General features: G+C 36.8%; 1 protein-coding gene across 1 annotated transcript in view; it reads right to left on the minus strand.

Annotated features, from left to right (window-relative positions):
• Positions 1–5,974: 5,974 nt before the first annotated feature.
• Positions 5,975–24,788, minus strand: part of LOC131437583 (uncharacterized) — a 153,653-nt gene continuing 134,839 nt past the window's right edge. Inside the window, exons 7-10 of the mRNA XM_058607041.1 lie at positions 23,053–23,137; positions 22,775–22,981; positions 14,386–14,881; positions 5,975–9,165 (exon numbers count right to left, since the gene is read on the minus strand). Of these exons, the coding sequence (XP_058463024.1) occupies positions 14,685–14,881; positions 22,775–22,981; positions 23,053–23,137 (489 nt within the window). The 3' untranslated portion in view covers positions 5,975–9,165; positions 14,386–14,684. The remainder of the gene's footprint in view (positions 9,166–14,385; positions 14,882–22,774; positions 22,982–23,052; positions 23,138–24,788) is intronic.

Below are 24,788 nucleotides of genomic sequence, written 5' to 3' on the forward strand. Positions count from 1 at the left end.
AAATCACAAAACTTTGTAAATTCGTAGAAAAATTGCACAACTGAAAATTAACAATTAAAAATCGTATAATTTAGAGAAAAAAACATTAAATACCGTATAAATTCGAATCAACAAATCGCATAACTTTGAAAATTTGCATAAAAAACTCGCATAAATTTCAACATTGGCATAAAAAACTGCTTAACTTTAAAAATTTTCATAAAAGATCGCTAAACTTTGAAAAGTCGTATAAAGAACTGCATAATTTTCAAAAATTTGCATTAAAAAATCAGCACAGCTTTGAAAATTCTCATTAAAAATAGCGCACAACTTTGGAAATTGGCATAAATTTTAACTTTAACCGCTCAACTTTTGAAACTTGCAAAGAATAACACATAACTTCAAAAACTAACATTGAAATAACCGAAAAACTTTGAAAATTCGCATAAAAAGTTGAACAACAGTTGAAAATTCGCATTGAATTACCGCTTAACTTGGAAAATTGACATAAAAAATTGCTATACTTCGAAGAGTCGCATAAATACCCGCATAACTTTGAAAATTCACATTAGAAAAGACCGCATAACTTTAAAGAAATGAATGAAAATAACGCATAACTATGAAAATTTGCATTAAAAGCCGCAAAACTTTGAAAATTCTAAAAAAAACGCATATCTATGAAAATTTATTCAAAAACCGCAAAACTGAAAATTCTTAAATCGAACCAGTGCTTTTTAGATTAGCATAAAAAACCGCACAACTATGAAAAAATTGCTTAGAAATCCACTTAACTTTGAAAATTCGCATGAAAAAACCCGTATAACTTTGAAAATTTGATTATAAAGCCGCTCAACTTTTGAAATTTGCCTAAAAACCCGCCTAACTTCGAATATTGTCATAAAAAAATCACATACACATAAATTTTCTAAAAAAAAATCCGGGGACGGCTATAGCGTGATGGGATAGTCGATGCTTTTCACGCAGCCATCCTGGGTTCGATTCCCGACATAGGGTCAGAAAGATTTTCTGGTTCGAAGAGGCGAATATAACCTACGATAGTTTTGAAAATTTGTATTAAAAAACACCGCACAACTTTGGAAATAGAAAGCCACATAAATTTTAAAAATTTGTTTTTTTATTGAAATTCGCAAAAACCGCTTAGCTTGAAAAATATGTATAAAAAACCAGTTATCTTTGAAAATTTTCTTAAAAAAACGTTTAACTTTGAAAGTTTGAATAGAAAACCGCTTAATTTTGGAAATATGGGCAAAAAACCGCTTTAGTTTTTAAATTAGCATAAAATCCTGCACAATTTTGGAAGTTCGAATATAAAACCGCTTTACCTTCAAAATTCTCATAAAAAACGCATAACTTTAAAAATCTGCATTAAAAATCCGCACAAGTTCACATACAAAATCGTCTTACTTTGTAAATTTGCATGAAAACCCGCATAATGTTGAAAGTTCGCATTAAAAAAAACCGCACAACTTTTCAAATCCCATAGCTTTGAAAATTCAGTTGAAAAAATCACAAAACTTTGTAAATTCGTAGAAAAATTGCACAACTGAAAATTAACAATTAAAAATCGTATAATTTAGAGAAAAAAACATTAAATACCGTATAAATTCGAATCAACAAATCGCATAACTTTGAAAATTTGCATAAAAAACTCGCATAAATTTCAACATTGGCATAAAAAACTGCTTAACTTTAAAAATTTTCATAAAAGATCGCTAAACTTTGAAAAGTCGTATAAAGAACTGCATAATTTTCAAAAATTTGCATTAAAAAATCAGCACAGCTTTGAAAATTCTCATTAAAAATAGCGCACAACTTTGGAAATTGGCATAAATTTTAACTTTAACCGCTCAACTTTTGAAACTTGCAAAGAATAACACATAACTTCAAAAACTAACATTGAAATAACCGAAAAACTTTGAAAATTCGCATAAAAAGTTGAACAACAGTTGAAAATTCGCATTGAATTACCGCTTAACTTGGAAAATTGACATAAAAAATTGCTATACTTCGAAGAGTCGCATAAATACCCGCATAACTTTGAAAATTTGCATAGAAAACCAAAGAAACCTTTGAGTTAAGGCTTTAGAGTTTGGAGTCCATAATCACGAATCGGGAGTCAAATGTCACGTATCAGAAATTGAGAGCTCAGAATCAAGTCAGAGATTCTAAAAACAGGAGTCAGTCAGGGCAGAACTCAGAGTTCAGTCAAGAGCTTACAGTCCAAAACTCAAAACCTACAATCCGGAGTTCTAAACTCCGAGTCAAGAGATCAGAACCCCTAGTCTGAGTTTGGATTGTAGAGTTCAGAGTCCAAAATTACGAGTCCAATCAAGAGTCGAGGATCAGTAATCCAGAGTTCAGAGTCTACAGTTCAGGGACCAGAATCCAGAGTCAAGAGCTTAGAGTTTGGATAGGGTAAGCCTAGAGTTAAGAGCTCAGAATTCAGTCTCAATAATTAAACATCAAGTGTCAAAAGTCAGGAGCACAGAATTCCATTTCGGGGACAATTTCTAGAGTCCAGTGTCAAAAAATTCAGGAATCTGAAGTCAAGGGTGTTCAGAATCCCGAGTTTTGTCCGAAGGCCAGAGTTCTGAGTCCAGAATTACAAACCAAGAGCCGAAATTCAAGCGTCACGATTAGGATGTCAAGAGTCAAAAGTTATAGAGTCAAGAGTTAGAGATTCCGGAATCAAAAGTTGAAAGTGCAGAGCACCGAGTTCAGAATCTCGAGTTCAGAAACCCGACTTCAGAATCCCGAGTTCAGTTAAGAGTCCAGAGCTCAGAGTCCACTGCCAAGAGCCCAGAACTTCGTAATAAGGCTTCAGAGTTCGGAGTCCATGATAAAGAATTGAGAATCAAACGTCACGGATCGGAAATTGTGAGAGCACAGAATTAAGTCAAAGATTCTGATACTAAGAGTTCAGAGTACCGAAGTCAGACAAGTGATCAAAGTCAAAGGCCAAGACTACAACCTTTAGTAAAGAATCAGGAATCAAGAGTCCAAAGCTCAAACTCTACAGTCCAAAGTTCAGAATTCCGGGTCAAGAGATCAGAACTCAAAAACCCCTGGTCTAAAAACCCCAGAGAGGTCGGATTTCACACTCTAGAGTCAATAATCAGGATTCAAGAGTTGAGATTCTAATTCAAAGTCCAGAGTGAGAGAATTAAGAAGTCTAGATTGTAGAGTTCAGAAACTAGAACCACGAGTCCAGTCAAGAGTCGAAGCTCAGAGTCTACAGCTCTGGAACGGAGTTCAGAGTTCCAGAGTTAAAAGTTCAGATTTTAAATCCAAGAGTCAAAAATCAAACATCAATTACCAGGAGATCAGAATTGATAGTCGATTCCAAAGTTTTGAGTCAAAGAGTCAGAAACTCATAAACCAGGAGGCAAGGAGTTCTGAGTCCAGAATCCCGAGAAGAGTTCAGAATGAGAATTCAAGAGTCCAGAGCACAGAATCAACAGTGTTAGAGGCCGGAGTTAAAAGTTCCCGATTCAGTTATTCAAAATCAAGTGTCAAACGTCACGAGTCGGGAGCAAAGACTTCCATGTCGGAGACAGATTTTAGAGTCAAGGGTAAGAGATTCAAAATCAGGAGTCGAGGGTGTACAGTGCCGAATTAAGTCCGAAGTCCAGAGCTTGCATTCCAGAGTGGAGAATCCAGAATTACAAACCAGAAGTCAAAATTCCAAGCGTCAGGAATCAGAAGGTAAGAGACAAGAGTCACAAGTTCAGAGTCAAGAGTTAGAGGTGCTGGAATCAGAAGTTAAAAGTGCAGAGCACCGAGTTCAGAATCCCGAGTCCAGTCAAGAGTCCAGAGCTCAGAATCCAGAATTAATGCTTCAATTAATTAAGGCCGAATCGGGAATCAAATGCCACGGATCGAAAATTGAGAGCTCAGAATCAAGTCAGAGATTCTGGAATCAAGAGTCCAGAGTGCAGAACTCAGAGTTAAGAGTCTTAGAGTTCAGTCAAGAGATTACAGTCAAAGATAATGAGTCAAGAGTCCAAAGCTCAAAATCTACAATCTAGAGTTCTGAATTCCGAGTCAAGAGACCAGAGCTCGAAACTCCTAGTCCAGAGCCCAGAGTTGAGAGTTCGGATTTCAGACTCTAGAGTTAAGAATCAGGATTCAGGAGTCTAGAATATATAGTTCAGAGTCTAGAACCACGACTCCAGGCAAGAGTCGAGGATGAAAAATTTAGAGCTCAGAGTCTACAGTTCAGGGTCCAGAATCCAGAGTTTAGAGCTCGGATTCCAAAGTCGAATTCAGAGTTTTTACTGAAGAGTTCAGAGCTCGGAGTACAGAACCCAGAGTTAAAAGCTCAGAATTTAAACCCAGGAGTCAAAAATTAAGCATCAATAATCAGGAGCTCAGAAACAAAAGTCAAGAGCCAAGAGCACAGATTCAAGAATGTTAGAGCCCGGAGTTAGGTGCTCAAAATTCAGGCTCAGTAATCAAGAGTCACGAGTCGTGAGCACAGAATTTCATGTCGGTGGCAGATTTTAGAGTGTCAGAGACTTAGGAATCAGGAGTCAAGGGTGTACAGCGCTGAGCTCAGAATCCCGAGTTTAGTCCAAAGTCCAGAGTTTGGATTCCAGAGTTAAGAGTCCAGAATTACAAACCAGAAGTCAAAATTCAAGCGTCACGAATCAGAAGGCAAGAGTCAAGAGTTGAAGGTTCCGGAATCAGAAGCTAAGAGTGCAGAGCACCGAGTTCAGAATCCCGAATCCAGTCAAAAGTCCAGAGCTCAGCTCTCCAGAGCCCAGGATCCCGAATTAGAGTTCGGAATCCATGATCAAGAATTGGGAATCAAATGTCACGGATATGAAATTGAGAGTTCAGAATCCAGTCAGAGTTTCTGGAATCAGGAATCAAGAGTGCAGAACTCATAGTTCAGAGTCTCAGAGTTCAGTCAAAGAGATCAAAGCTCGGAACCCCTAGTCCAGAGCCCAGAATTGAGCTGTCGGGTTTCAGACTCTAGGGTTGAGTATCAGGAGTCAAGAGTCACAGGTCAAGATTCAAGAGTTCAGATTTTAACTCGAAGTCAAGAGTCAGAGATTCAAAAGTTTAGATTGTAGAGTTCAGAGTCTAGAGTTTAAATAGAGTCAAGCGTCCAGAGTGAGAATTCAAGAGTTCAATGCCTAGAGTTAAGAGCTCAAAATTCAGCCTCAATAATCAAAAATCATGTGTCCAACATTCAGAGTGAATAATCAGGAATCAAGAGTCTCAAGCTCAAAGTCGACAGTCCGGAGTTCAGAATTCCGAGTCAAGAGTTCAGAGGTTGGATTTCAGACTCTGGAGTCAAGAATTTAGATTCTAGTTTAAAGTCCACAGTGAGAGAATCAGGAATCTAGATTATAGAGTTCACAGCGTAAAACCACGAATCCAGTCGAAAGTCAAGGATCGAAAATTCAGAGCTCAGAGTCTACAGTTCAGGGTCCAGAATCCAGAGTCAATAGGTGAGAGTTTGGATTCCAGAATTTTTAATGAAGTGTTCAGAATTCGGAGTCCAGAACCCAGAGTTAAAACTTCAGAATTTGAACCCAAGAGCCAAAAATCAGATTTGAGAGTCAGTCCAGTGTCAGAGATTCAGAAATCAGGAGTCGAAGGTGTACAGCGCCGAGCTCAGAATCCCGAGTTTAATCCGAAGTCCAGAGCTCGAATTCCAGAGTTAAGAGTCCAGAATTACAGTCAAGAGTTAGAGGCGCTGGAATCAGAAGTTAAAAGTGCAGAACGCCGAGTTCAGTCAAAAGTCCAGAGTTAGGAGCCGGGCGTTAAGAGTCCAGATTCAAAAGTCACTGATCAGAAGTGGAATCAAAATCAAAATCGAGACAGAGATTCTGGAGTTAGGAGCCAAGAGTGCGGAACTTAGAGTCAAGAATCCTGAGTTCAGTCAAGAGCTCAGAGTCAATGCACTCAACCAATGGATTTCGGAGATGGAGAGCAGCTACAAACAAATAAAACGACCGCCATCTTTCGTGTTTTCAAACAACGTCACTTCCGACTCGGGGTTCGGGTTTTTATTCTCTTCCTTTTTTCTGTGATATTGATTTCTGTTCCTCTGTTTGTGTGTTTTTGTGTGTCTGTGTTTTGTTTTGTTTGTTTGTTTGTTTGCTTGTTTGGGTGGCTTTTGCTAGAAATACTGCAACTTACTGGGATCTAGTTTTGCTTTGTTTGTTTATTTTCTTTTTTTTTCTTCGACTATTCGAAACGTTCAAAACGGCTAACACACTGACAGTGACAGTGATTTGTTTTTTTTTGTTGTTCTGTGTTTGGTTATATTTTCTTTTCGTGCAGCTTCTTCAATACATTTGTTTTTTTTTTGCATCGTTCTTTCAAATGTGTGGAATGGTTTGGAGGTGTTTTCGTTTATGATTTCTTTTTTTCTTCTCTGGTTTGGATTGGATTTGTTTGTTTTGCATATCTGGCAATCAGCATCAGTTATTTTTTAAATGAACACATTAAGGTTGTTTCTTTTCTTGACTTTTTTTTCTTTCTTTTTGCTTGTTTTGTTTTGTTTTATCGTTCTTCTGTGTGTTTGAGTGTGTGTGCATTCTTAGTTAGAAGTGAATCGTTGAATGAGTGGTGTGACTCTGAAGGGTGGTGAAAATGGGGTGAGGGGCCGGCCTGTAGTAATTGACATCCATTTGACCAGGGAACGGGAAAGAAAGGGGGGGCGCTGCTTCTGATGAAAACAAGAAGAAAAAATGAAACTAAAATTCCCGCACAGCAGTTTTTTTTTTGAAGCAGCAACAGTTGGTAACACTTCTTATGGGAAGCAGGGGTTCGAAAGTCTTCGGCGAAAAAAAAGGGAACTTGGGGTGCAGGTGGGAGGGGCATGAAGAAAACATTCAATGTTTAATCATTCCGAATGATTGCCCTTTAAAATCGTCCCGCGATTCTAAAGCTGAAAATGCACATTTGTTTTTTTCTCCACCAATGTTTTTTTTTGTTTTTGGTTAAATTTGCTTTGAAAGCTGTGGTTTTTTTATATTCTTTTCCGCTAAACAACTATTGAAATAGTCTAAAACAGTTAATCCTATTGTAATGTTTTTTTTTCTTTACTGATTGATGGCTGGCTAACACATGTTTGTTTATTTTTTTCATCACACTGGCTATTGTTTTTTTTTATTATTATTATTATTAAATATCTTTTACAAACAGTTGATTCATTTTTCTTATATCGGATAAAACGCGTTTGTTTACAACTTTTTTTGTTTGTTAAAGTGCTATTTCAAGCTAGCAATTCATCTTACACTTATTTGGTTGGGATGTTCAGGTTATGCTCTATGTTTATTATTTTTGTGTGTGTGTGTATTTCGTTTGATGAAAGGGGCCACCGAAAAGGACTTGTTGAACTCCTACGCACACATACACCCAGCTAGCTGTCGTATGGTTTTTTTTTGTTTGTTTTCAAACTCTCTAAAAACTTGTTTCCAGCAAGAGGGATGGTCACTTACACATAATATGGTCGCATTGCTAGGCCCTACCCGTAATGTTTATAGATTATACATCTGGTTAGAGTTATTTTTTTTCAATATGTCATCTAAATGTTACGCTTGACAGCTGACAGCTGTCAGCCCCGGCCAGTGCGCCGGTTTGCTTCTGAAGCTTTTACAAAACCTACATATATCTCGTGTCTCGTGATTATATAATTTGTTTTTTTCTCTTCTCTCTTTTTCCGTGTATCGTCGACTTGAATTTGAGTGTTTTTTTTCTTCTATCTCCCGTCGTTTGGTTGTTGTTGTTGCTGTTTTGACAAGAGTGTTGGTGAGATTTTGTTCCGCTTCCGCAGGTTTCTGAACCGGGAGGGCAAAACGTGGAAGTAGAGTAGCTTGAACTAAGCTTTTTTTTGGTTTTGTTGTTTTGTGTTTAAATTTTAATAACAGATGCCGCCATTCCGTTGTGTTCGAAAATAGATTTAAACATGACTAAATTCAAGAACAAATTGCCTAATCATTTATATTGTTTTACGATAGGTACAGTCTCTAAGTATTGTTTCGTTTATTGTTTAACGGCTACTTGCTAAGATTAATGTAATAATACACGCCCGTTCTTTTTTCTTTTTTATTCAACTTTTTTGTTCCAGTGTAGACCGCGCCGATCCGAGCCGAGTTACGCTTTTGTGTACACCTTCTGCCGTGTATTTTTTTTCCTTTCTTTTTAGTGTTAATGTAGAATTAAGCTTTACCTCAATTTCTTTTTGTTTTTATTTTGTTTTCGTCGAATTATCGCCTCGTCTTCGTAAATAATTATTCGCTAAGGAGGGGAGGTGGGGGGGTAGGAAAGGGTGCAAAATGTCGTTTTTTTTTCTTCATCAATATAAACTGCTATAAACTTTAAACCTTGCAATAGGGTGCTAAACAAGTGTTTAAAATTTTTTATCGTTTTTGGTTCCTTAGAGGTTTGAACGAATCAATATGAAAAAACTTCTACAAATAGAGCGAGCGTTGTTTGTGTAGAAAAAACCGAACAAGTTCCATTTATATAACATCTTCTACGTTAGACACTAGTTCTTTTGATTCTTAAAAATGTTCAAATCGGCTTTTTTATTTTCCGTCGGTCTGTATGTGTGTGAGTGATTTGTGTTGTTGCACATTTGTTTGGGGTAAAAACATCGTAACCTCTCTCTCTGTCTCGCTTTTTCTAGCGCGAGCGCGCGCGCAGGGGGGAAGGCAATATTTGTTTTGTCAACTTTTAATCCGATAAAAATTACTAGAAATTTTTGTTTTTTTTGTCCGTCCGTGGTGAATGAATTTCCCACCGTTCCAAATGACAATCAGCTGCCCGTGATTGGCCAGTCGTCGCGGGTTGCTTAGATATTATGTTTACGAATTTTCCTCCTGTGTTTCTTTGGCATATAAAACATTGATTAAGCTTAGGTGGATACTCACGGATGTGCGTCTTATTTTGGTTTTCGGTTGCTATGCTGTCTGTCTGTTTGTTTGTTTGTTTGCTTGTTGCTATGTTTTGTGTGTGTTCTCTGAGACTTGATTATTTCGTTTATGAACTGCTACGATTTCACTAGTTCACAGAAATTTACTTATTTTTTTTTGCCAGAACATCCTGTTACACTTTACTATTTGGTTTAGGGGTACTCTGCGGGTGATGCGTAGTGATTATTATACGTATTTTTTTTCTCGGTGGTTGTGTTGCTAAGGTTTCCTGTCAAAAAAAAAAGAAACGAAAACTATTTAGTAATTCTGGACTTGAAAATATTGAGAAACGAACCAATTCTACTGCAAAAATAGGAATCTTCTGTTTGTGCGAAATGAATTAGTTACGAAACTAAACCCATTTGGTTCAATAATTTACGGGGAAAAGAATCAGCCAGAAAAACCGCTATCGCATTTTAACCATTTTTCGTTGTTCGTGACAAAATCTGAATACTCCCAAATATCTCTAGAAACAGCTCATAAATGCGTGAAAATACTTCGCGAATACTGATGAACGTATAACATAATTACATGATAACAAAGTAATAATATCGACAACAATCACAATAACATTAACATAACGCTAAACGAAAAAAAACAGAAAACAAAAAGCGGAAAAAGAACAACAAAACACGTAAAGCAATAAACAAAAAGTAAAAAACGAAAAATGGAAGACGAAAATGAAAATTGCCAAATTAAAATCGCGAAACAAAAATTTTTTCAACTAAAAATCAATTCTGGAAAACGAGCAGCGAAAACGAAAATCAAGCAATAAAATACTGAAAATGGAAAACGTATGCTCAAAAACGATAAGCTTCGATGCTAGAAAGTGAAAATCGAAATCGTGACCGGAAATCGGAATACGCAAAAAATGCAACATGAACGACGAAAACGAGAAGCGAAAAAGCGAATACCGACAAACAAAAAGCGGGAAACAAAAAATTAATTGTGGAAAACGGAAAATGAAAAGAAGGAAGCGCAGAAAAAAAAACAAAAAGCAACTAACGTTTCGTTACAAAGTAATAGAATAACAAAGTAATTATAACATTAACAAAACAAGAAGTGGAAAACGAAAAGAGAAAAATGAAACGCGAAAACGAGAAGCGTAAAATGAAAATCGAAAAACAAAAAGTGAAAAACGAAAAGCGAAAAACAAATCCTGGAAAACGAGTAGCGAAAACGGGAATCAGGCAATAAAAAGCTTTCGGATTCGGATGCGAAGAATGAGAAGCAGATATTAAAAGCGGAACATAAAAAGCGGAAGACGTACAGTTAATTGTTGAAAGATAAAATCAATAGAGAAAAGGTAAGAAAAACAAAAATCGAAAAGCCGAGAACAAAACAAAAATTGAGAACGAACTGCGAAAAACGAAAATCGTGATACGCAAAAAGTGGAACATGAACGACAAAAACGAGAAGCGGAAAGTGAAAATCGACAAACAAAAAATGGAAAACGAGAAACAAATGGTGGAGAGCGAAAATCGAAAAATGGAAAGTAGAAAACGGAAAACCAAAAAAAAAAACAAGAAACGAAAAGCAGTCAGCGAGTAGCGCAAAACGGACAGCGAAGAACGTACAGCAAATTACGAGGAGCGAGAATATAGAAAATATACGAGAAGCAAAAATCGGAAAAGAAAACAACGTTGCGGAAAACGGAAAAAATTGAATGAAAATGAAAATCGAAAAGCAGAAAATTGGGAAGCATAAACCGAAAAAACTGTTACCAAAAACGGAAAGCTGGAAGTACAAAAATCGAATAGCGGAAAAGCGGAAAACGGGTTGCTAAAAGCTGAAAGTAAAGGCGGAAACCGAGAGCGAAAAAACGAAACATAGGAAAATAATTGCCAAAAACAAAAAGCGGAAATCCGGATCTGTCAATAGAAAAACAAGCAAGCAAAAAAGCTTGACACGATTTATTAATTTCAGTCGTGTTTTAGAGCTGTGTCTATCACAGGGCTTAGGGTGGCGAAATGGTAGCGCGTATGCACGGAAGGCATCACCGAACGCAGGTTCGAGTCCTCTGTCTGAGCGTTTCTTTTCCCAAAAAAATCCTCTTTTCTGTAGATTATTCATTCATTTGGCTTCTCCAATATATATTTTTCTATTTGTTAGTCATTGCAAAAACCGAAAAAAAAGCTTGGTTTTCAAATACGTGGAACCAAAATGGATCTCAGGAGCCAAAATTGAAACAAATATTGCAGAAGAGTCCGGATCTTTCGGTACGTACTGTGGCTAGAAAATAAAAATATCTCCAATTTTCGTACATACTTTCAAGCACCGTCAAGGTGTGATGTCGTCCAAGGTGAAAAACTGTACCGAATCGTAATGATAAACAGAATGTGACGGCTAAAACCCGGACTCACAAGTTGTATCACGAATAATTGACCTCCGTTTTCCTGCATGATGAAGGACTATCAAACTTATGTGCTGGAAGACTTTAGGCAGAGCATCCCGGAATGGTTTTTTTTTGTATTGCCATACAACGAAAAGACGGAGAGGAGCATTTCAGAACTGAGCAAAAGGTTTAGTTACTCAAAAAAATATTGGATTTGGCAGGCAGTATGCTGTTGTGGTCGAGCAAGTCAGAGTTTCATCACTACCGGAACATGGAATGAAAAGTCTCGTACATGGACGTGAATAGTTTCGAACAAGCCTCTAGATGGCCCGTATATCAAATTTCATGACAATCTATCCACTAGTGTTTGAATAACAGCTAATCGTGTCAGACGAGTTCTAGTTTTCATCAAGCTATGGAAAAAGACTCACCGTGCTCATTCATGCATAAAATCAAACGGTGAAATGGGCTGATTTGCGGTACGGATTGGTCCTCCATCATCCCCCGTATTCTCCAGACCTGGCCCACAGCGACTATTATCTATTTCCAAACTTGAAAACGGGGCTTTCCAAGGAAAGAAATTTTCGTCGAATGCTGAGGTCATTGCAGGAACGGAAGCCTTGACAAATCTTTTTTTTTTTCAAAGGACATTAAATTGTTGGAGGACCGTTGGGTTAAGTGTATCGCTCTAGATGGAGATTAAACTGAAGAATAAGCAAGTTTTCACGCTAAAAATCGACCTTTTCTTTGTTAGGCCCGGGACTTCTTATTCCATGTAGTAAACATGGAAATATACCGTGAATAATGCCTAAGTAAGCGATTGGTACCATTTCTACGCAGCCCTGACGCTCTCGTGCTATTCTGGTCTGATTTGGCATCTTGTCACTACGCCAAAGATGTTTTGGAATGTACCGACAGAGGCGAATACACTTAACTGTCCGGAGTTTTGACCTATCGAGCGTTGAAGAGAGATCTTCCTCAGTATAAACACCAAGCTACAACTAAAGAAAAAAATCGAAAATCTTGGATAAAAGCAGCTGAATCGGTTGCAGAGAAGTCTGTACAGATCCTCACTGCTAAAGGTCGAGAATGATACCTAATTTTTCAACTAAGAAACTAGTTTAGCCGGTGCTCCGCCATCATCGAGTGTTCGAGTAAAATTTATTTTTGTTTATTTTTGTTTATTTTATCGGAGCAGGGAAAAGCCCGATGGAGATGAAATTTGGCAATCTCTCTCTCCAGCAGGCATAAAACCTCCTCATCTTTCGTATCAACAGATTACAATGATCCAACAGATACAATAAGGCTTAACACTAACAATAAAAACTAATAATTAAAACTATACCTATAAGCCTATATCTAGTTGATGACACCAAACACTGATTATTAGTTTGTGAGATATTGCATTTTGAGTGAAGCTACTTTTGTTATTGTGAAAAAATGGAAAAAACAGGAATTTCGTGTGTTGATGAAACACTACTTTTTGATGAAAAAAAGTGCCGCCGATACCAAAAAATGGTTTGATGAGTGTTATCCAGACTCTGCACCGGGCGAAGCAACAATTCGTAAGTGGTTTGCAAAATTTCGTACTGGTCATATGAGCACCGAAGACGATGAACGCAGTGGACGTCCAAAAGAGGCTGTTACCGATGAAAACGTGAAAAAATCCACAAAATGATTTTCAATGACCGTAAAGTGAAGTTGATCGAGATTGCTGACACCCTAAAGATATCAAAGGAACGTGTTGGACATATTATTCACGAATATTTGATATGAGAAAGCTCTGTGCAAAATGGGTGCCGCGTGAGCTCACAATCGATCAAAAACAACAACGAATTGATGATTCTCAGCAGTGTTTGGAGCTGTTATATCGAAATAAAACCGATTTTTTGCGTCGATATATAACAATGGACGAAACATGGCTCCATCACTTCACTCCGGAGTCCAATCGACAGTCAGCTGAGTGGACTGCACGCGATGAACCGAACCCAAAGCGTGGAAAGACTCAACAATCGGCCGGTAAGGTTATGGCGTCTGTATTTTGGGATTCGCATGGTATAATTTTCATCGACTACCTTGAAAAGGGAAAAACCATCAACAGTGACTATTATATAGCGTTATTAGAGCGTTTGAAGGACGAAATTTAAAAAAACGGCCTCATTTGACGAAGAAAAAAGTTTTGTTTCATCAAGACAATGCACCGTGTCACAAGTCGATGAAAACCATGCTGAAATTGAACGAATTGGGCTTCGAATTGCTCCCTCATCCACCGTATTCTCCAGATTTGGCCCCCAGTGACTTTTTCCTGTTCTCAGACCTCAAGAGAATGCTCGCTGGTAAAAAATTTAGAAGCAATGAAGAGGTAATCGCTGAAACTGAGGCCTATTTTGAGGCAAAGGACAAATCGTACTACAAAAATGGTATCGAAAAGTTGGAAGATCGCTATAATCGCTGTATCGCCTCTGATGGCAATTATGTTGAATAATAAAAACGAATTTAGGCAAAAAATTGTGTGTTTTTATTAAACGATACGAACTTTTCAGCCGAACTGTTAGTTTATGAAAACTATTTTTACATCTTCACTGCATAACATCCTGTAATTAAATTCACGAACTTTGTACGAAACCGTAAGACATTTTAATTGGATCTAAGTTAGTAAAAATCGGTTTTCTTCCATTGATTTCCAATTTCAATTGTCGAACTGTCTACTAATCGATTCCCTCGATTAGCTTTCGTACTACAAATCGATTACAAGCGCTCGATTATTTTTGCCAATCGAAATATTGTCATGGCTTGCTTTGCGCCGGAGTGTGATGCTTGCGCCTAGCACGATGTAGAAAAGATAGGTGGTAACATTTTTTTCTACACTAGTGCTAAAGTGTTGTTGTGATTTTTTTAGAATTGATTAGAAAAGTGTGAGTTGTTTCGAACTTTCGAAATCAACAAAAATCTCGTGGTTCCCATTTACTTTTCAACTCTTTAGTGCGATTTCAGTTCCTTAATAGAAAATAATAGTAATAGAAGAACACACAACGAAACAATAACCAGGCAAATATTAAAAACACTTCGACATCAAACTTAAAATTCCATCAATTTTCAAATTTCAGTACTTACCTAAAATATTTAGTTGAATATATTGTATAACATTCCATCAATGAGCTCGGTAGTTCGATCTCTTGCCAAGTATGCTTGTGCCGGGAAATGTGTTTACGTGTGTTTATATTTATGGGAGTGTGAGTGTGTGTGTTTGTATGGGTTTTCCAGTTGAAATAGATCAAAATGACACCACCGAGGTGGCGGCAGTTGTTGTTGTTGTCTATCATTGTGATGGCGCACGGAGGTCACCATTTGAACCAAAAAAAAAAAAAACAAGACGACCGTCGATTCGCGACCTCTAGCCGACGGTAGAGAGTTTAGAAAATGAAATCTCCGCAATCCATCGCATAATCAAAGTCCTCTCCGCCCACGTCCTCGATGCCGTGGAAATCGAACGGATTGATGTCGGTATGGTAGATTCCGCCGGCACACGGTGCCTCGATCATGTTGGTGCAGTGCGTGGTCGGCAGTGCGTGCAGCGTAATTGAATCTTCACACTGGGACCAGGTCAGCGCTAGACGAAGGGGAAGCGAGATAAAAGCGGAAATTGGTTAGTTGGATTCATTTGATGTTGTCTAGGTTCCAATTTGAACGTTTCGACTTCCATTCAACGATTAAGGCTTAGGAAGCGTTAGGTGGTGTTGGCAGTTCAACATAAACTGCTAGTGCACTGATTAGTCGAAGACGAAACGTAAAAATTAGAAAACGGTTTTGTGTCTTTAGCATGCCCATTTGATTTGGACAAGTAGTCTTTATGTGATTTCAAGCCATTACCGAACTTCGTTTTTAACCCGTAGCTAAGAGCAATTCGAATTGAAAATCTTAAACGAAAATTTGTATCCTAATTGAATCTTCTACCTGGCATTACACCGATAATCGGTTATCTCCGTTTTACACGTTGATAATCTCAGCACCCCCAGAAACAAACAAAACAAAAACCGGTACTTGAATTTGATATCTTTATTGGGCGGTCTCCAATCGCCCACTTCCTTTAGGCAGAGAGAGAGAGAGAGCAGGTCCAGACAAATTACCCTAATTAAAAACCTCTCTCTCTCGGCCGTTGTTGTTGGTTTAAGTAGTTTCTTTCTACCGGCTTCCCCAGCACCTATCACCGAAGCTGTCATCAATCATGTTTCTACCACAGACATCACACTTGGCTTTCCTTTTGTTTAATATTTCTGTTTCAATTCCATTGCCGAACACCAGATCCTGTCCGTTTATCTGTGAATATGACCCTACTCAAAAGCAGATTCACGGCGTTGCACAAAAAAAAAAGCTCTACCGTAGTCTTCCGTAGGCCCACCTTCAGCTGATTAAGTGGCAAAATCGGACTCGGTTTTGGACCGTTTAAAGGTTCCTCGTGCGTGAAACCTGAGCCAGCGAAAAATTAAAAAAAAAATAAAGCAAGCCTTTATCGCACCACTCACCGTAATTAATTTTTGGGAGTCGGTTTATTTATTCGTGCAGTGCAATGAAGAGGAAGGCTATAAATTTAAATGGCCGTATTGTTTGAAAACAAAAAAATCTTCTTGTTTACGGCTTGATTTGGGTTCGCTTTAGCTCTGGACAAAAGGCTTTTCAGTAGATTCTATGTTGCTGTTTCGTAGTTTTTTTGTGCCCTATTTTAAAATATTATATTAAAATATTTAAGTATTAAAAATAGGATTGTTTTCTGGTTCCGTGTAGTCTAGCGAAATCCGCCGCTTGCTACGCTGTCAAATGTTTGAATTATAACATCTCATCGCATGTGCTGCAATGAATTCAAGTCGCATCGAGGGAGAGAGAGAGAGAGAGAAAGCTCATCTAAGTAAGCTGATGAACAGAATAAAAATTTATGCCGTCTTATCTCTTCTGCTACGGTGGTTAAACAATCGCATTCGTTACCAACCGTAATTCTGTTCCGCCGCACAGTGGGAGGAAAATAAGGAATAAAAACGAGACTCTACTGAGTATTTTCGTGGAAACCTTAGCATTTATTTTTTTTTTCAAAATAAATGTTTCGTATGCCAAAAAAATCGTTCGTAGAATCGATTGATGAATGAACAGTTCGCCATGAAAAAGCTTTGCACTAGTAGTTTGAGAGTATGGATCAGCAAAAAAGTTCGGAATGTAAATTCCACGGTGTCTGAAATTATAAAATAGTTCGAAGAACGTCTGACTTTGGGACTTTAAACGGAAACCGAAGTGTTACTCAAAAATTGTATTCTTCCAGAATACCAAATCAGAACTAAATACCTTCTGGCACAGCATATGTCCATGTTAACCAAAAAGCTCTTAATTTGGCAAGCAATTTGTACTTGCGGAAAGCGAAATACATCTTTCACTGCCGCAAACTCCAGGAATGAACAGGTATATTTAAAAAAAAAGTAACATTTCCCACTCCAGAAGTCTCGTGATGATTCGTAGAGCTTCTGGCCGGATTTGGCATTATGCCAAATGATACATGTAGAACGTGCTAGAGTGGTGTAAGACGAATGAAGTCTATTTTATGTCCAAAAATCTTAAACCTTCAAACAATCCGGGCCTAATAGAAAAATACTGGGCCATCATGAAGGAGCACCTACAAAAAAAACGACCTAAACTAGTGAAAAATGTAGAAAAAATAAAGAAAGTATGGGTTCAAGCCTGTCTACGGTAACAACTTTGGACACTTTTCTTTCAGTGTAGTTTTTTAAATATTTCACAAAACGTATCAATTTTTGCGATTGCTGAAACTCTCCACTTCTTTTCGTGGTACGACATGTTAACCTGTTCTTGTTACGTTTAACAAAGTGACGTAGAATCAAGTGGAAGTGCACAATCGCATTTTGTTCGTTTTTCGAACAGTTCTTAGACCAATACTTAGAGCAGCTTTTTAACGTTTGTTGGATAGTTTTTAGACCAGTGTTTCGAGCAGTTTTTATCGTTTTTAGAACAGTCTTCAGACCAGTATTTCATGCTGTTTTTAATCGTTTCCCGAGCAGATTTTAGACCAGTATTCCGAGCAATTTTTGGACCAGTATTTCCTTTAGACCAGTATTTTGGAGCATTTTAATATCGTTTTTAAGTAGTATTTCCAGCAGTTTTTAAATCAGTATTTCGAACAGTTTTTACCGTTTTCTGAGCAGTTTTTAGACCAGTATTTCGAGCAGTTTTGTATTATATTTTAGCAGTTTTTAGACCAGTATTTCGAGCATTTTTGATCGTATTAGAAGCAGTTTTTAGAGCAGTATTTCAAACAGTAATCGTTTTTCGAGCACTTTTTATAGTATTTCGAGCAGTTATTTTTAGAGCAGTATTTCGAGAAGTTTTTTTATCGTTCTTCGAGCAATTTTTAGACCTGTGTTTTGAGCAGTTTTTTGTCGTTCTTTTAGCAGTTTTTTAACAGTGTTTGAATAATTATTTTAATTTTTCGAGAAACTTTTAGACCAGTGTTTCGAACAGTTTTTAAGTTTTTCGAGCAGCTTTTAGACCGGTATTCCGAGCAGTTTTTCATCATTTTTGAGTAGTTTTTACACCAGTGTTTTGATCAGCTTTTTTGAATCATTTTCCAAGCAGCTTTTAGACCAGTATTTTTAGCAGTTTTTACACTAGTATTTCGAGTGGTTTTTAGATAAGTATTTCGTGCAGTTTTTTATCGTTTTTCGAGCTATTTCTAGACCAGTGTTTTGGTCTGTTTTTTTTTTAGTTTTCCGAGCAGCTTTTAGATCAGTATTTCGACAAATTCTTAGACCAATATTTCTAGAAGTTTTAAGACCAGTACTTCGAGCAGTTTTATATCGTTTTGAGTATTTTTAGACCAGTATTTCGAGCAGTTTTTAGACCAGTATTTCGAGCAGTTTTTTATAGTTTTCTAGTATTGTATCGTTTTTGAGTAGTTTTTAGACAAGTATTTCGAGCAGTTTTTAGATTAGTATTGAATCGTATTCTGAACAGTTTTCAGATCAGTATTTTGAACGCATTTTATCGTTTTTTGTGCAGTTTTTAGACCAATATTTCGAGAAGATTTTAATCGTTCTTCTAGCAGTTTTTAGACCAGTGTTTTGAGCAGCTTTTAGACCAGTATTTCGAGTAGTCTTCAGAGCAGTATTTAAAACAGTTTTTAAATCAGTATTTTGAACATCTTTTTATTGATTCTCGAGCAATTTCAAGCAGTATTTTAATTAGTTTTCGTTTTTCGAGTACTTGTTAAGAACAGGGCTGACATTATGCATTTCGAATCGAGTTGCTCGAAACGATTATTTTTGAAGTCGATTCGACTGAACTGAGGCATTACGTATCGCTTTCGACCTCGTGATCGAGATCCTAACAGTGTGGTACTAGATTTCGACTGACGCTGCTCGAACTGTCATAACCAGAGATGCCATTTATACAGATTTATCTGTTCTATACAGATTTTTACATGCGCATACAGATTCAATACAGAGTACAGATTTCTTACAGATTTCTTAAATTTAATACAGATTTATACAGATTTCACCAAAAGTATTAAGGAAAAAATTAAACTATCTATTAGTATTTGAGCTATCTATTAGTATTTGATTGCAATGACGAGATAAACGTTTAGGAATCAACGTACAAATCACTTTTTAAAATATATATTTTTTGTGCAGATATTTAATGAAGAACACTGAAATCCATTTATATTAAAATTTGTAACTAAATTGAACTTAAAAGTTAGACAAGTCTTGGCATCACTATTGCCAGACTGACAGTTGTATTACCTGACTTGACGTTCCATATTGGGTTTTGGAAATCCATCTCAACTTATGAAGAGAACATTTTCAAATTAGACAAGTATATGGCACCATAATTCAATTGTTGTTGATAGGAAAAAACTACAAAATTTCGTCGATGAATATAATATAAGATATGAAATTTAATCTACCACTCTATAACCATAATCTATTGGAATAACACCTTTTAATATAATTGTATTGTAGAAATGTCATTTTATTAGCGAATACAGATAAATACAGATATTTTATACGAATCAATACAGATTTTCTATGAAAATATCTGGCATCTCTGGTCATAACAAACATAGGTTAAAAAACCCATATACATTGCAATCATGAAAAAAATTAAACTGAATTATTGTTTGAGTATTTTCGATTACATTTATTCAGTTCAAGTACTGTAAAGAAGCAAACTGTATGTAATACTGCGGTTTTAAGTTGCCGCACCAAATTAACATGAACACATTTCTGAAATTTAAATCAAGAAGCAGATTCATTTCCACTCCATTTGAAAACGTAAAGAATTTTTTCAAGCGTGTTCTTATACACAATTTATCGATGAACTTTTGAAATTATAATAAAAAAATTCTGTAGTTTTCATGTATTGTTTCAAATCTAATACAATTTACGTCATCCATATGTGTAGTTTTAATCAAAGGCTTGTAGGTTTTGCAACTTTCTTTGTAGTATTTTATCATATTTATTAGGAGATATTGCTTTAGCTAACATACCAGGAGCAACCCATTCTTTGTAGTGTTCATAATCTATTTAGATACTAGAGTCAAATACACGCTAATAGCACGAGAATGTGATGCTTTTTGCATATTCTAAATACTTTCAAGGTGTTTGGACAAATTTTTCAATTTACTTGAGTTAGATATATGGGTAAAAACATTATTTGCTCATTGTTATCGATCGAATAAGCTTTTTCCTATAATCCGTTTGAGCGACGTTTTCTGTCCACAGGATTCAGAAATTTTATTACAAACTACAGTTACTGGGCATAGGTTAGTTTCGACTTACTTTTGTTATTTTAAGTAAACACCACGCAGTTTTTAATTAATATGCTTTTTAAACGGTTCGACTTGTACATAATATGTCAAACACACAAAATATATATAACGATGTACAAAACAATGCATTAAAATTAAGATTATCAATACTAATATGTGTATGAAAATCTAAGATGTTATCGATAACTATCTAAATAGAAAAGAAACGTATTCGAAAACTCATAGTCGATAGTAATAAGGCTTTCGACCATTTCTTATCGAGTTCAGTCGTTTACGAGCTCGATTGTTTTGGTTCCATAATGCCAAAACTTCTCGATAATCTAATACTTCTTCGAGTGAAGTCGAACGAAGCTCGATGATCGACTTCGAATCGAGAACCGTAATACGAAACGTGGTCGATTCGATAAAATTTCAGTCGAATCGAGATACATAATGCCACCCCAGTATTTCGAGCAGTTACCGTTTTTCGACTATTTAGACTAATATTTCGAGAAGTTTTTATCGTTCTTCGAGCAGATTTTAAACCAGTGTTTTAAGCAGTTGTTTAATCGTTTTTTGAGCAGCTTTTAGACCAGTATTTCGAGTCGTTTTTAGAGCAGTATTGCGAGCAATTATTGTTCTTCGAGCACCTTTTAAGAACAATATTTCGAGAAGTTTTCTATCGTTCTTCGAGCAGTTTTTATTAGTGATTTGAGCAGTTTTTATCGTTCTTCGAGCAGTTTTTAGACCAGTGTTTTGAGCAGTTGTTTAATCGTTATTTTGAGCAGCCTTTAGACCAGTATTTCGAGTAGTTTTCAGACCAGTATTCCGAGAAGTTTTGTATAATTTTTTTAGCAGCTTTTAGACCAGTATTTCGAGAAGTTTTTATCGTTTTTCCAGCAGTTTTAAACCAGTATTCCGAGCAATTTTAAATCGTTTTCTAGCAGGTTGTAGATTCGTATTTCAAACAGTTATTGTTTTCCGAGAACTTTTTAGACCAGTATTTCAAGCAATTATCGTTTTTCGAGCACTTTTTAGACCAGTATTTCGAGAAGAGCTGAAATCTTCTTGAACAATCTATCGTAAATTTCTCAAGTTTGTAGATGACCCAACAATCAGTTATACCGGTCTTCAGTGATCTCTAAAACTGAAAAGGATAAATCTAATTGGGAACGGACTGACTGTTGTAAATCCGTTGAAACAAGATATAAGAGAGGTTGTAGATCAAAACGCATCGTATTTAGTTGTGATGGTATGTGATATATGATTTCAGAACTAAGTACCATGTGTTTCCATCTGATGATAATTTGATGGAGACGCATGGTTTTTCGATTATTTTTTTTTAAGTCCAATATTATACCCGTCCACATTTTTTACAAAATCGGAAAATAATACAGCGTAATATAATCATTAATGATTTTTTTTTATGTAAAATCTAAAGTGGTACCAAAGTTGTAAGTGCGATTAAAAAAACACACGAAATACATTTTGTAAAATTCTGGGAAAAAAAAAATCAGAAAGGTTTCCCATAATGCCTAAAATATTCCTGATTTTTTTTCAATTTTTTTGTTAAAGAGGTTTTTGAAAAATTTAAATAAAATGAAAATCAGAAGAACCACCCGGACTCCACAAATATGGCTGTTAAAGTGTTAAAATTTTGGGAAAATCATCTCCAATACAAACCCTTCCAAACAGCTTAAATCAATTTTATTTCTGTTTGGGGGCACACCCTTTGTGAAAATCAGCCTAGTCGTGTTTCTGTGAAATCGAGTTCTATTTTAATGTTATTGATTACTATTTTCGGTATTTTCTAAACCGTGAATTGAGATCCAGTATAATGAAATCTGGAGATTTTCTGGTCATCTGAAATGTTTCAACCAATTTAAAAAAGATCTCCACTCTTTACATGGCCTTTCTGAAGAAGAAAACGCATAAAATTCAAACTTTTACTCTAATTATTTTGTAACTCCGGAACCGGAACTCGGACCAAGATCAAATTCAGAAATTTTCTATTGGGCCTTTCAGTTGAATCTAAAAATCGACGTTTCGTTTGTGAAATCATTTTTTAGACAATATTGATTAATTGTATTATGTCTCTAAAACAATGTCATTTTTCCAACTGTGCGCCGAGATGAAATACCACTTTTTGCGAAAAAAAAATTGGTTTTCTGACCAACTGTATTCGAATCGATGCGAACTATATTTTTCTAATCGCGACCACAATTTCAGTAGAAATAGAATCAAATTAAAAAAAAAAACACATTTGATTTCCGAATCATCTGGGATCCAGTGTAGCGACTTTTTCTCAGTAGAGATCACTAAACCGGAATGCAGATAAGCAGAAAATAGCAACTATCTAAGCAAATTGAAGCCAGCCATGTTAATGAAAGGGTTCTGAGCTCACGCTTTGCCATGTTGGTTGCGGGAAAAAAAAAGAAACGAACGGAAAAAAAAATCAAGATCAAACGCAGGATTGCCCGTCGGCAATCAGAAAAAAGAAGTAATCGTTTCTTTTTTCCGGTGAGGTTTTTCCGCTCGCTCCTTGACTTCTGTCACTTCTGTCGTAGCCTACTGTGGCGTAATCTGACAGTTTCGACTTGATTAAACTTGTGCTTTCTTCGCCTCGAATGAAGTGAAATTGTGCCAGATATTTTCGTATTTCATCAGATTGTGAATATTGAACTGGACTGGACTTACCTCCGCTCCAGATGCCATTCGGTAGGGTCGCCCAACCCCAACCGTGACCCCAGGGCAGGGCACAGGCCAACGATCCCTTCGGTTCCGAGTTCTCCTGGGTGCTCTTCTTGATGATGGCAACGGCCGCCTCGCTGTTCACCTTCGTGGTGTTGTTCTCGATGCTGGAACGATTTTTCCGTCGGGCCGAAACCTCGGAACTGGTGGCCGCTGAAAACCAAAAAAACAAACACATTTTGAATGGATGCCATCGAAACAAAAAAAAAACCGTCGATACTTACGTCGTATTCGTACGATTGGCCTTCGGAGGACACCCATCAGGTGCGGTTTGTCGACAACGAGCTCGATTTGCGGTGGGGGTGGCAGCTGTTTGCAACGAAGAAACCGAACATGAAACGAGAGAGAGAGAAAGAGAAAAATAAGATAAATAATCAGAACCAAGACGCGTAAAATATGTATCAAGAAGTAAGTGTATTTTTGTAATCATCTAATGGAAATTTCTGCTGATCCTTGTTTTACCGAATGCGCAGTTGATTTATATTCGCCGTATGCTTGATTGAGTGGCAGCCGGCGTCTATTCGAGTAAGTAAGTAGGTGTTATAAAAACGAATGTCAGGTTCCCGGTGTTCCGTCTGACGTCAGTGCGGCAATGCTTGCTTGGATCGAATCGAACGCTGTCGGATTGATCGTGAGTGGCGTTCACTTCGTTTGAAAAAGTAATCATTCATGAGTCGGTTGTTTGTTATTTTGGTAATAAATTTGTGTGCAAAATTTTGTCCCATGATATTCGTTTGAAATACTTTGCCATGCTCGTTACATTAGTCCGGAGCATTGTTCGGTGCATATTTAATCATTCGGAGATGAAATTGGTATTCCTTCATTTTTTTTAGCTAGAAGAAACTACAGAGCCTCGTTGTATAGTTTATATACAAAGATTACCGAACTTTTTTGATCCTTTTTCGAGGTTCCAGTTTTCTTATCGTTACTTATATTATAATATTAATGTCCCATGAAAAAAAAAACAGAACGACAACCATAGATAAATGACATGGCAAATAGTTCCAGGACAAGAATTTACGGAACTGTTTCACCATTGAGCCACCCTAGGGATGCCGGGAATCCAATTCTAAGCATCTAGCAAATGATTCCAGATGTGCAAATGCAAAATTTGAGCTAAATCGGATATGGGTAAAAGATGCCGTCCGGCGGTCAAAGTTTGAACATTTTCGATCTAGAAAAATAACCAAATTTTAAAATCTAAAAATTTTTTGATGCCGAAAATCTTAGAATTGCATGAAACTTCGAGACTCAGTGTCATTTCGAATTTTTTTTTTGATCCATTTTCTGGGAGTTTTGGGTTTTTTGAAAACGAAAGTTTTTTTTTGTGATGCCAAATTTCTTAAAATAACATGAAACGTCAAGATATTGTGTTAAAGACTGTCCCAGAAAGTATGGACGCAACCAAAAACCGCTGCCATTTCGCAATGGTTAAGAATCTGTCAATTTTTATGGCTGCGTTCTGTTGTCTACACTCTTCTCTAACCACTTGTGCAGTTGTTTATTCATATTCATTAGTTTGTTTCGAAATGCGTGGACTTTCAGCAGAACAACGTCGAAAAATTGTGTACAAATGGTGCACAGAACGCGGATTGTTACTAAGAAAGATAGCAAAAATGGAAGGAGTAAGTGAAGAAGCCGTGCGAAATGCAATCAGGAAGTTCGGTGAGGATAACACCTATGAGGATAAACCGAGAACGTCGAGCAAAAGAAGGAGGTTTCAGTTCGGGACTTCGAAGTCAAATGTTCTTCGTTCTAAAGAACGTTTGAATATTCGAACCTGTAAGAAGCAGAAACAACCAAAACGTAGCCCGAAACAAGAAGCATCGATCAGGCCGAGGGTTCGAAAGCTGTACAATACGATTTTTGTTGGAAATTTGAACTGCATAATCATGGACGACGAAACCTACGTGAAACTCGATTACAAATCCTTGCCGGGACCACAATATTATACGGTGCG

Source organism: Malaya genurostris, chromosome 1 (assembly GCF_030247185.1).
Source record: "Malaya genurostris strain Urasoe2022 chromosome 1, Malgen_1.1, whole genome shotgun sequence".
Taxonomy (NCBI): domain Eukaryota; kingdom Metazoa; phylum Arthropoda; class Insecta; order Diptera; family Culicidae; genus Malaya; species Malaya genurostris.